Genomic DNA, 12,563 nt, shown 5'->3' with positions numbered 1-12,563 from the left:
GTTATATAAACTCCTGGATTAACATCCAGGGATAGCTTTCTCCTCTGGGGCTACCAAATTCACATAATATGGTTGGAAGAAAGCAGCAATATCTAAAACTAGCAGAGAGCAGGGTATTTAATGCTTATTGGATCTAAGCACTCATACTGTTCTGTAATGTTGTATGTATATGTTCACATACACACCTGTAAAAACCCATCCTGGGAAAAAGTTACTTTATATGTGCAGAACAAAAGTGATCAGTCAGTGTAGAAATGTCCTGTTACAGTTTATAGAATGTGATTCCTGTTTTTGCCCCTTTCCTCCTACGTCTTGAAGGGGCAGGTAGTGAAAAGGGAAAGAACATGAATGAGGCTAAGAGAAGAGGTGATTTGCTTTAGAAATCAAACACAATGGGCGGACATTGCTACATAGTCCTTGGCAGCTGAGAGCAGGACTGAGAGATCCTGGAGTAGTGGCTTCACTCCATAGTGAGGGTTGTGAAGACACAGATATGAAAGCACTCTAACCAAACAGAAAGTGATGAGAACTTATTCCCATGAATATTGATAATGGGCACCAAAGTCAGCAGATCATAGGAGAATTTTCTTTTTGGATCATCATAATGCATCTTGGTCACTATTAAGAAGTATTCTTTGTTTCTGCAGTACCAAAGAAGGAGAAAATCATGAGTTGGGAGGTTGCTGAATATACTTCAAGAACATGTATATATTTCAAGCTACACAGACAAATGCAGGACAGAAATATTGGTTTATTTGGAATTTTTAGGGTGACTGGAAGGCAGGAAAGTTGAGGAAGTGCTCAAATTTAATTTCATTAGCCATTTTAGTCAATATTTTCTCAATAACTGTCAAGATTATAGCAATGAAAGACCTGGAAGTTACCTCAATGAAATCCACTCATTTCTGTATCTGAAGTTGCAAATTCTTTCCTTTTTCCATTTCGTCTTTCACAACCATGTACTTCACCAAATGAAGCAAACTATACATGCATAGCTATGGTAAACACAAAAAGGGACTTACGGACACTGAAGTGCTCACAGCCTGTCAACTTATCAATGGCTTTGCAGGCCTCCTCAGTCTTCAGCATGTCCTCCTGTCTTTTTTTACTTTCTGGATCATTATTCAAAATCTTGTTTCTCAGCCAGGTCAAATGATACACCCGAAGTCTGTTCTTACGACCTGATAGACAGAATATTTCAATTCAATCTTCCATTTCATATATCAGAACAAAAATGTAAGGGGATAGACTGGCACTGTGGCATAATGGGTTAAGTCACCACTTGTGATGCTGGTATCTCATCAGGGTGCAGGTTGGTGATCCAGCTGCTCTGTTTCTGTTCCAGCTTCCTGCTAATGTGCATGGAAAGGCAGTGCAGGATGGTCCAAGTGGTTGGTTCTCCGCCCCCTCCCCTCACTCCATGTGGGATATCAGGATGGATTCCTGGCTCCAGGCTTTGACCTGGCCACTACAGCCATTTGGGGAGTGAACCAGAAAGCAGAAGTTCACACATTCATTCTCTATGTTTCTTTCCCTCTTCCTACCCCACTGTATGTGTCTCTCTTTCCTTCTAATGCTGTGCCTTTCAAATAAATACATGTATAAATAAATAATTCATCTACAAACCAAAATTATTTTTCCTTTTTAATGAAATGCTTGTATTAAACTAAAAACTAATTTTGAAAAGTCACATTACATCAGATTCTCCTCAGAGTTTGGAAACGTGATAGTCAATTCTTTCTTGGGTTCTCATTTCAAACACACAGTTAAGGTGTCTACCAGCTTCCTATGTGTCTATCCAAAATGCATCTAAGACATTTCTTTGGAACAGGTTAAGAATGCCTCTACAGAGGAATCACAATTACGATTCCTTCATTATATCTTGGTGTTTTACTAAGTCACAAGCCTGCTGTGGTTCAGAACCTAGAAGCTGTTTCTGGTAATGAGTGTATGAGAGGGATAGCTGAGCACTGACTCTCTAGATATTCACAGCAGCAGGATGGGTCTCTTTGTACTGTCATTTCGGCAAGCTTCCAAAATGACTGAATAGTTTTGTTATATGTTACTCAGCCTAATTTACCTGTAATGTTAATTTTCTAATAGCAAATCTCATCAAATAGTTACTATTTATAGGGAAAAACAGGCTATTAAAATCTCAAATTTATCTTCCTTTACAGTGTCTACATGCATTTCTTTTAACCACTTTTTGAATTTATTATTATAAGATTTCTAGGCCCAACAGCAGGATTTTATTTGTTTATGCAAATGATTTTAATACATTTTTAATATGTTTTAATATGTTTCAAGTAGTATTAGGGTCCACGAAACTAGGTTAATGGCCTTTTTATTCTTAACTGGTAACAATAGATTTTCACTTTAAACTATTGATATCTTATAATATTGCTGTTCTTAAAACTATTTCGTGCTAAATGATCTAATTCTAAAAAATTTATCTATTTGAAAGGCAGAGCTACAGAGAAGGCCAGGGGTAGACAGGTGAAAGCCAGGAGCCAGGAACTCCATCTGGGTCTCTGATGGATGGCAGCAGCCCAAGCAGTGGGCTTATGCTCCACTGCTTTCCCAGGTGCATTAACAAGGAGCTGGAGCGTAAGTGGAGTAGTTAGGATTCAAACAATTGCTCCTATGGTATGCCAGCATTATAACCAGTGGCTTAATACGCGGTGCCACAACCTGGTCTGCAATTATTCACATGGGAGAGAAGTTTAAGCATTGAAGGAAACATTTGAGTTAAAAAAAAAAAAAGCTGCATAAAAAGTAAAGAAATCTGTTATCCAGATCTGTAGCATATAACTCATAAAGATGTTTCTGTGCAACTCAAAAATGCAAATGAATGATCATGAAACATTATTTCTTAGAGCATCCATTCATGTATGTGTACGCTTTTGTGATGAAACTTAGCCAGAGACAAGTATCCTTTTATTCTTACTCCTTAAACATATCACAGGAAAGGTATATGCTGGGTACTGGTGTCATTGTGTGTGTACATGAGATGAGAATTAGAGCTATAAATTGTTGGAGGTTATTCTGAACAGATTCAACAAATATGTAAGTACATGGTTTATCTTACCATTTACCTACATTATGAACATCACAAAGGCAATTAGCTTAAATTGCAAAGAAAATCAGAGTAGGAATATCTGCTGTCCCAATTAAATGTTATATTTAAGTGTTCTCTTATGAACACTTTCACCTGAGAAAGTCTTTAACCCAGTTTGCAGCCTAATTAATCTGCATAATTATTCAGCTAATTTTAGTTCTTAAACAAACCAGAGATGGTAATCAGCAAATTGAGTGGCTCCACGACTTGAATCTGGCGAAAAGGTCTTCGTTTTATAAGTTTCATTATCTCTGCTTTTCCACTCCTGTCCATCAGATACAGACTAGATCTGGTTCCCAGCAGCAAATTGACTCCTGTTCATATATAAAGAGAAAAATACTGTATTAGCTTAGATGACTTTTGTAACTGTATTTATATTACTACTTTTTTATGCCAGTATGCTGAGTAATTTTTATCATTCTAAGCTAATGTAACCTCAATAATGTGTAAATATATGCCCTCCAACGATAGGGCAAATTTCACTGAAAAGTAGGAAAATACAGAAGATAACACACGCTATGGAAATACTCCACTGGCTGGGTTTTGGTAGGTCAGTTAATAAACAGCATATCAAATCTATCTCATTTGTAGTACTCCAAACTTTATCAAAATCAATCAGCATTCTAAAAATCATCATTACACACTCTAAGTCCAGCATATACAAAGAGTTAGTTTCTCCTTCCCAACAGTAACTTGTTTTCACGCTGTTAAAGGTTTTAATGATGCTAAAATAATTATATTTTATGTTTTAAAATAATTATATGCAATAACTTTCTAAAACTGAGTTAATTCTATGCTAATAAAGATATATTTAAATTTTACAGAGGCTACATGCATCTGGAATTATTTCCTTTGCTTCATGAATCTAAATTCCTACACTCCTGTTTAATCTGTTGCCTGACTCTAACATACACATTGTTTAAAGATTCAGCGAGAGGGCTACAACTGAGAATATAACTAAAGTTACAACATACTTCGAATCACTGTGGGAGTTTTTCCCTGTGAGACACAGGTGATAATCAGTCAAAAAGGTGAACCCTTGTTCTTTGTGGGCAAAAGGAGAAAAGAAAAATGCATCTACCTTTGTTTTCCCAGCCTGCCCTCTAATTCCTAGCCAATGGCACTTTCAGAAACTTCATCTTCCTCTCACAGGAGAGAAAGGAAAGGGAAAACAGCTGATTTCGACTATAATTTTTTATTTTTTAAAACACAAAATCACAAGTTCCAAAAACGAGTTCTCACTCGTTAACTACATAGCCTAGGTAGTCAGCCCGACTGAAAGGTTAATATCATCTTGTCTGATATGTTAAATTAGCAAAACTTTGAAGATGGCAGGCATTCTTTGTCTAAGTAGCTCAATTTATATTATAATGATGCTTGCTAACTTGCTCTATTTTTAGTTTAAAATTCTGTGTCCTATTGACGCATACCTTAAGCAAAATCTATGAAAGTGTCAAGTCAAAGGTTACCATTTGCTTTGGATTTCTCTCCTCCTCATATTCATTCATTCTACATCACTTAAAATAATTCAGACTGACTTGGAGTAAAATACTGTCTCAGCGCTGTCCATGTGGTTGTGTTTCTTATGAAACAAAGGATTGAAAAAGTCTATTAAAGCTAAGGTGTTATCAAAAGAACTTTTTTTTTCTGGCAATCTATAACACTATTTCAAAAACAAGATCCTGCAGAAATCTTTCTTACAATGCCCTCATTAGGTATTGTATGCTGAACACAAGCCTAAATCAGAAATAAGTTCAAATGTCTGAATAATCACAATCTAGTCTAATTTTCTATTTGGTCAAGCTAATTCATGTAAAAGAGAAAAAAATAATCAAGTAAAGGTGGGACACAACAATTCAAACTTCAAGTTTCACTGATTGAAAAAGTCAGCAAAGCCAATTCCAAGCAGAAGAATTACTATAAATACACTTTTTGTTTGATTGGTAATGGTTTGGTAATAGCAAACACATGTTTTATGTCCATAATTTATCACACATTTGCTACATAGGTTAAATGCATATGTATATATATGTATACAATATATAAAACCTCTGTTTTAAGAAACCAAACTCACCCCACAGAGAACCACAGCAGATCTCAGAGGTGAATTCCTTCTCATACACATGGATTAGTGGTTTTTTACTTGCAGAGGAGACATAGCGTGGGTTGACATTGACTTCAGAGGGTCGCTTAGGTGTTTCCTCCGGAACTTCTACAAAGCCAGCATACACTGTGAAGAAGAGGGAAATTAGGAGAAATTAGGAGTCTTTGCACTATATAAGTGCTTTACTGTATCTACACATGTGACACAGTCTAGCCTAACTCAGCTGTCCGATAACATAAAGCATACAGTCAACACCATGCATTCAACACATATGCATAAAATATATGTGAGGCAACAGTTAAGATGCTGCTTGGGATATCTTCATCCTATAGCAGCGGACCTAGGCATGAGACCTAGCTCTGCTCCTGGTTCCAGCTTCCTGCTAATGTGCACCCTGAGAGCCAGTAGGTGATGACTCAGATACTTGGGTCACTGCCACTCATGTGGAAAACCTGGAACCTGGAATGAATTCCAGGTTCCTGACTTCAGCTTGCCCAGACATGTGTGCTACAAGCAAATGGAAAATTCTCTCTCTCTCTCTCTCTCTCTCTCTCCCTCTCTCTCTGTTCTTCCATCCCTCTCCCTCCCACTTTCAGTGTCTGTATCTCAAATAAATGAAAACCCAAATAAATACTGCTTTATAGCCCTTGCCTATATTCCTGCTAAATTCTATTCTTTTTACTTTTGTTTTGTTAAACTCTATTTAGTGAGCAGAAAGCCTTGGACTATACTGTAAATTAAGAGGTTATCTCAAAAATTTTAAAAATACATAAGTGAATGTGAATATATTTTAAGGTACTATGATTATAATTTAAAACATGAAAACCAAGATGAGGATTCAATTTTTCAGTTGTAGCTTCAATTTAGGTACAATAAAAATTCAGTGGGACAGAGATCTTTAAAGATCATTTTATTTATTAAACAGAGAGAGAGAAGGAAGACAAAAATATTTTCTGAGATACCAAATAATATCCATTGTTTTACTCTCCAAATGTGAACAACAGCTGGGATTGAGAGGCAGAAACTCAATCCATGTCTCCCACATGGGTGCAAAGAACACAGCTACTGGAGATACCATCTGCTGCCTCCAAGGTTATCCATTAACAGAAAACTAGAATCAGGAGCAGAGCTGGAACTCAGGAACTCCAACGTGTGATGTAGATGTCCCAACTAGTGACTTCAGCATTAGGCTAAGCCTCTGTTGCAGAAGTAGATTTTAAGCATATATCAAGCTAAAATTATGTCAACTGAGCATCAGAATGGATTTATTTCTCCTTTTTATCATGAACCGGTGGCAAATAGTATTTTACATGCAAGCAGGTAGCAGCACTTAGAGGTTATATTAAATATACTTACAAATGGAACTGGCAAAATCAGTATCAACAGATCCTTCAGAACCTCTAGAAGCAGACGAAGGGCTGGCAGAAAATCCGGACAGTGTCGATGATTCGTATATGTCCTTATTCTCATCCTCATCATCAAGCTCTGAGAGTGCAGCACCCGAGGCAATGGCACAGGCAGCCTCATTTTCGCCATCGAACCCCTACAAGAAAATCCAAAACTGATTTTCTTAAGAAGTCAACAGTGAAATGAATAACCTTAGGGGTCATTTGAAAAAGAGAACATAGAATCCTAACAGCTCTATTCTTATAAAGTTGACACTTAGTAGAAAAACTATGTGCTCAGAAGAGAAAGAACTCAACTACTATGGAGTCAACTGATGCCAGAGGACGAATGCAGTGAGCTGTAAGTCCCTAAGTATACATTTTAGAACCTAGCATTTGTGAAATATTTACCATATACCAGATACCATGCTAGGCATCTAATTTATACATCTTCCCAAATCTTTGCCACAACCAAGTAACTATAATTCCCTCCAATTTCCTTATGAGGAAGCAAAACTTCAGAGAAGTTAAACACTGCATTCAAGATCACAGAGCTATTTGAATCAGAATTTGAAGCCAAAATGTTTTTCTAAAGCATATATTCAGCTGCACTATGACAAATGGCAACATGAAAAAGTAAAAGGCCCAGTGCAAGAGTATCTGTCTCACTGCTTTCAGATACATTTATGCAACTGGAAGCATTAAAAACCTGCATGGAGAATACTCAAATGACAAAGCCCATGGCGGAAAATCAAATGACACCAATTCAACACTGCAAATAGCCTTCATTAAAGTCTAGCCTGCTACCACTATCTTACAGAGAAAATGCCAAAGGATAAAACCACAAAGTGTGACCATTTACTTGGCATGCCATAACATGTGAGAAAATGTGCCAACTTTTTTGGTAAATTTATCTATTGAGAAGATTTTCTTCGTATTTAGACAGTTATTCTTAGCACTGAGAATTGTGCCACCCTTTCAAATACTGTTTTGTGTGACCTTTCCAAAGATAAAAGCCTGGTATGGTATTGTGTCCTTTTGAAATTCGAACAAAAACAAGATCCTTCTATTCTGTCAATTTCCTAAATTTACCTTATGATAACTTGAGATAGTCAAGAGTGCTATGAAACATGGTTGGATCACTCTATTTTATCTTTAATTAAACAGACATGCAGATGATGAATCTACATGAAGTATTTTCAAAAAATCTCATGAAAAATAAACTTTGTGAAAAACCCATGCATGTACCTCATAATTTTTGCATAAAATCATTTTCATTCCACTTTCCACGAGCTATTTGAAATACTTTTATAGACAGATGATTCACAGATAGACAGATGAACAGATACAGGGACAGATATATACTTTCCCAGTGATGCTAACTTCCCAGTACATATGTATTTAAGGGAGTTTCTATTTGTCAACTGAAAATTTTTTAATTCTTTCATAATTGGTGTATGTATGACACAGGCCAGTCCTTAGGCTAGGCTTTGACTTTGGGCAAGCTGATAGAAAAATAATGAAAGGCCAACTAGACATAATTCCTCTTTTTAAAGTACTTATACTCAAGTGTACCCAGAAAATCAAGCAAATAAATAAATTGCAACGTTGTGAGTACTAAAGTGATACTATGGGAACCTACAGGAGTACTGTACCTCATGAATATATGCAATTAATATGTATTAGTTTTGTTTTTAAAATATTCCCAGAAAAATGAGGGTATGTTCTGAGATATTACCCTAGTCATGAAATCTAAGTAATACAGGCAAAAAAAGTTTTTGTTTCTGAAAGTCAAGAGGAACCATTCAAATGAGAGCTGTACAGCTCTATCTACTATAACTATAATTAAAATTGTTTAAAGTTTTGGTGTAGAAGTGTAAAATATACTTGGAATAGTTTGAAATGTTATATATCTTATGGTAAAACATTCACAATCAAGGGATTTCATTTCCTTTTCAAATGGTACATTATCTCTCCTGTTGATGTTTAGATTCTGGGATCATGTCTCTAAGCAATTCTGTCCTTCACTGAGTTCAAATGGCTCCACTCTTATTTTAGTTTCACTGTCTCCTTTTCCTACATTCTACCTGCTGCCTCTTCCACCACCTTTATTGACTCCATATACTTTCTAGTCTCCAAATGGCTGCACTTACCTCACAGAATGCACTTGCTCCACGGCTTCTATTGGCTCTACGGGTTCCACAGCCACGGACAGCTCCTTCATTTCCATCATAACCATCTTCTTCACTGCATACATCTCTTCCATAGCTTTCCCTGAAAATAAGCTCCAATTAATGAAAGAAAGCCACCCAATGAAATGCATATGGAAGTTTACAAATGAAACAGGATTAGTTTTTATCTTACACATGTCTACCATGTCCAATATGGACACTACTGGAACAATACAGACAAGAAAAATGCCCCAATGTCTTGTTGGTGTTACATGTCAAATTAAACAGTATTGCCACCATCAATTCCTTGACTGCACTGGGATGGCACACAGAACAAAACGAGGATTCTCTGGGAGGTAAATATGTTAGATTAGTATCAAGAATACATATTTTCTCTTACACAATAGATTCTTCATGCATTAGCAACTTCGCAGCCACATGAATGATCAAGCCCATATTTTTGGCTCGAGCACAACATACTTAAATCATCCTTGCAATATATACAGTTTGTGTTAATTATAACATCTGCTGCAAGTTTCTAACATGTGTATCAAATGCTTTGTCACAGAACACCATTGGTCTACTACTCCCACAAGGAAGTTCAGTAATAAAGGCTTCATGGATTATACAGCTAAATAGTCATTTCATTAGTTGCTAAAAACCCCCAGCTTAACAAAATGCCTCAATGATCTCTTTTCATAAGAGACAACATTAAGCATATGTTTCTGTGGTGATTCTAAAAGCAAAATATTTGACAATGGATTTCTTGGTTGAGTTTTTAGGCTAGAAAAAAAAATAGCTCTTGAAAATTTCTCTTCCAACTAACCTGGATAAAGTAATAGATTATATACATAAGGATAACTCAACTGTTTGAGAAATCTGAATTATGTTCACATATAGCCGGGCTTTATCTTAAGATCAATAAGAAGTATACTTTTTCACCTTATTTCTCACAGTTGCTGTGGTTTTGCAGCGTTTAATGATTCAACGGCATTAATTTCAAATTAAACATCCAGTTACAGTTATGATAAAACTATCAAAACCCTTAAATATTAATAAAAATAGTAATAAATAATGAAAATTTAAGTGTTGTACATTTGAAAAATTTAAAATTGTTGACAATCAAATAACAAACCCAAATATAGGCCTAATTCCTCCACCTTCTTCATATGGAATTTTAAAAATAATTATTCAGATAATTCTGAAATAATAAAACATTCATAGTATAAGTAATTCAGGAAAACCAACCTTGGCCAAATATGAGCATCATTATCCTGATCACTATCTCTGCCACTGGCATGGCCATAAGAATCTTCATAAGCATCATAATCACCATCCGCACCAGCAGCAGCGTCATAGAGTTCAACATAATCACCATCCTCTTCAGGTGGCTGGATGGCAGGTGCAGGGATTAACCAATCATTCCGGAAGATTTCAGAGAGTGCATTGTAGCCCACCCATTCATTTGTCAAGTACACTGGAGGTGAGATTTTTCCTACTTTAAATCCATCCGGAACCTGTGTGCACAAGAAACAAAGTAGCCTTGAGTATCCTTTCATTTTCTTCTACATTGGAAAGTCCCAAAGTTCACACAATTTTTAAATATATTTTCTTCTTCAATTGACTGATTGATTGATTTTATCAGACAGTTCCAAAGGCTCTGGGATTTACAATATATTTTCAATAGGAAAAAAATGTCCATTCACTAAATAAAGCCAATAATTTATTGATGATGAGTGTCAAAACCCAAACATCAGACTGTGACTGTTAATGGTACTTTTAGATTATACAGAGAAAAATTGACTAACTTTGTGTCTTTTATACCCATACTTGTAATAGGAGGAATAAACATTTGCTTTTGATGCTAGAGAATAGAACATGTGATCTTATCCTTTAGCGACATAGTCATTCTTTTGTTTTATCCCCTCACATTGGGATGAATACAATGCTCTTGAAATGGTTTCACACGCTATAGATTTCTTAAAGTATACCAAATACTTCCACACAACAAATAAATGTAAACCCCACATTTTAATTGCAATAGGTGTTATACTGCAAGTTCGGGGCAAGTGGAGATTGATATGTGTACAGTAGGACAGGTAAAATTTACAAAAGTAAAATTAGAATGGTTAGCAATTGCCAAACGTGTTGGAAGGCATTTTTAAGCTTACACAATCACAGGATACTTCACTTTTCAGCCATGTTTTATTTTTATGTACTGCCTCTTCACCTAAGATATGCTGTTAAATAACATGGAACATCTCAGCTCTACCCTTAATTTAAGATTAGCTTCTACAAATAATTCCCTAGCGTCTCTCTCAAATATGTTCTAGCTGGCATCCAATGTAAAAATAAAATGTCTGACTAATTAAAGGCTTTCTTATTTCAAATATAACTTCCAGATTTCATATCCCATACATTAACACAACAATGTGATTCTATCCTACAGAGATCATAATGATAAAAGAAACCAAATGTCTTTAACTATTCTTAACTGAAACTGAACATGCAGAAATCAAAACCAATTGCGAATGAGAAAAAATAGGCAAAAGGTTGTTAAGATAAAAACCTACATGAACATCAATCAGCAATTTTTGATCAATGGTAGAATAAGGTGGGGATGACTGGGATCTCCTCCCGGTCACAGGACTCTCTTCCTCAGAAGAAGATTCTATGGAATATCAGAAACACATTAGTAACAGTGGTGATTACAGATATTGCATTCTCTTGTAGAGTTAACCAGTTTAATACCACATCTTCCTTGCAGTCTCTGTTAGGAAATATCATCTGGTAAGATCTCACAGCACCACATCCTGTTTTCAGGGATAGTAGCAGGCTTATTTGTTACATCTGTAAAGCTACATGGATTTTCTGCTTGCACAATTAGGTGTACACTTGTTAAATATTGTAAGAAGATAAACAGCAGTATGGGAGGATGAGCAGATCCTCTTAAACAACGAATGTACAAAGGACAGCAAAACATGATAGTATCACTTGTTTCATGTATTAACCAGCAAAGTCCAACAGATGATATTAGAAGACGATGACTCAACAAAACTCTTGAGAGAGGAGTTGATTCTGTAATCTGGACCTTCCAATCTCTATACAATGCTATACACTCAAGATCAACAGTGAATTACTGAAAATAGACAAAACATACACTCATTTTTATATAAAGTTGAGAATATTTCTGTATCAATGTTGTACACTAGAACTATCTGCAGTGATGGACACTTTCTATGTCTGCGCTTTCCATATGGTAGTCACTGATCATCCATGACTATGAACTATTTGAAATGTAGTCAGTGTACCTGATGAATTGACTTACTAAACTTCATTTCATTTTCTTCTCTTGTTTCCATTTTAAAAGCCACATGTTCCTGCTGGTGATCACTATGGACAACTCACTATACACTCCAGGCATTTTAATTTAAAATGCATATTCTTTTGATCTGCAATTCTAGCTTTTGATACTGAGTTGTGGTATGGCAATTAGTGCCTGTGGTTTGAACCAGGTGAGAATATTTAACAGGCTCCAACATCATTAGGTCTAGATGAATATGCCTGGAAAAAGTATCACCGAAGGAACACTTAGCTCCCTTTTGATTGTTTTTATGTGCTTGGACTGGAAAGATAAATACTACCATTCCTCTTCTTTTTCCAACCTTGGTGTATATAGCTGAAGAGCACACCTAACAACTCCCAAAATGAGGTATTTGTAAAAACACTGCTGTCATCTCAGAACATTACACTGAACACATCTTACAATTTGGGTGCCTATCTCC

General features: G+C 35.9%; 1 protein-coding gene across 2 annotated transcripts in view; it reads right to left on the bottom strand.

Annotated features, from left to right (window-relative positions):
* Positions 1 to 12,563, bottom strand: part of NRK (Nik related kinase) — a 134,848-nt gene that overhangs the window by 14,790 nt on the left and 107,495 nt on the right. For both annotated transcript variants that reach the window (XM_058659018.1, XM_058659019.1), the window contains exons 17-23: positions 11,352 to 11,449; positions 10,027 to 10,295; positions 8,761 to 8,881; positions 6,579 to 6,765; positions 5,193 to 5,348; positions 3,289 to 3,432; positions 1,023 to 1,181 (exon numbers count right to left, since the gene is read on the bottom strand). In XM_058659018.1, coding sequence (XP_058515001.1) covers positions 1,023 to 1,181; positions 3,289 to 3,432; positions 5,193 to 5,348; positions 6,579 to 6,765; positions 8,761 to 8,881; positions 10,027 to 10,295; positions 11,352 to 11,449 — 1,134 coding nt within the window. The remainder of the gene's footprint in view (positions 1 to 1,022; positions 1,182 to 3,288; positions 3,433 to 5,192; positions 5,349 to 6,578; positions 6,766 to 8,760; positions 8,882 to 10,026; positions 10,296 to 11,351; positions 11,450 to 12,563) is intronic.

The sequence above is a fragment of the Ochotona princeps genome, chromosome X (assembly GCF_030435755.1).
Source record: "Ochotona princeps isolate mOchPri1 chromosome X, mOchPri1.hap1, whole genome shotgun sequence".
NCBI lineage: Eukaryota > Metazoa > Chordata > Mammalia > Lagomorpha > Ochotonidae > Ochotona > Ochotona princeps.
The sequence above is the reverse complement of the archived record's forward strand: the minus strand, read 5'-3'. Positions and strand labels throughout refer to the sequence as shown.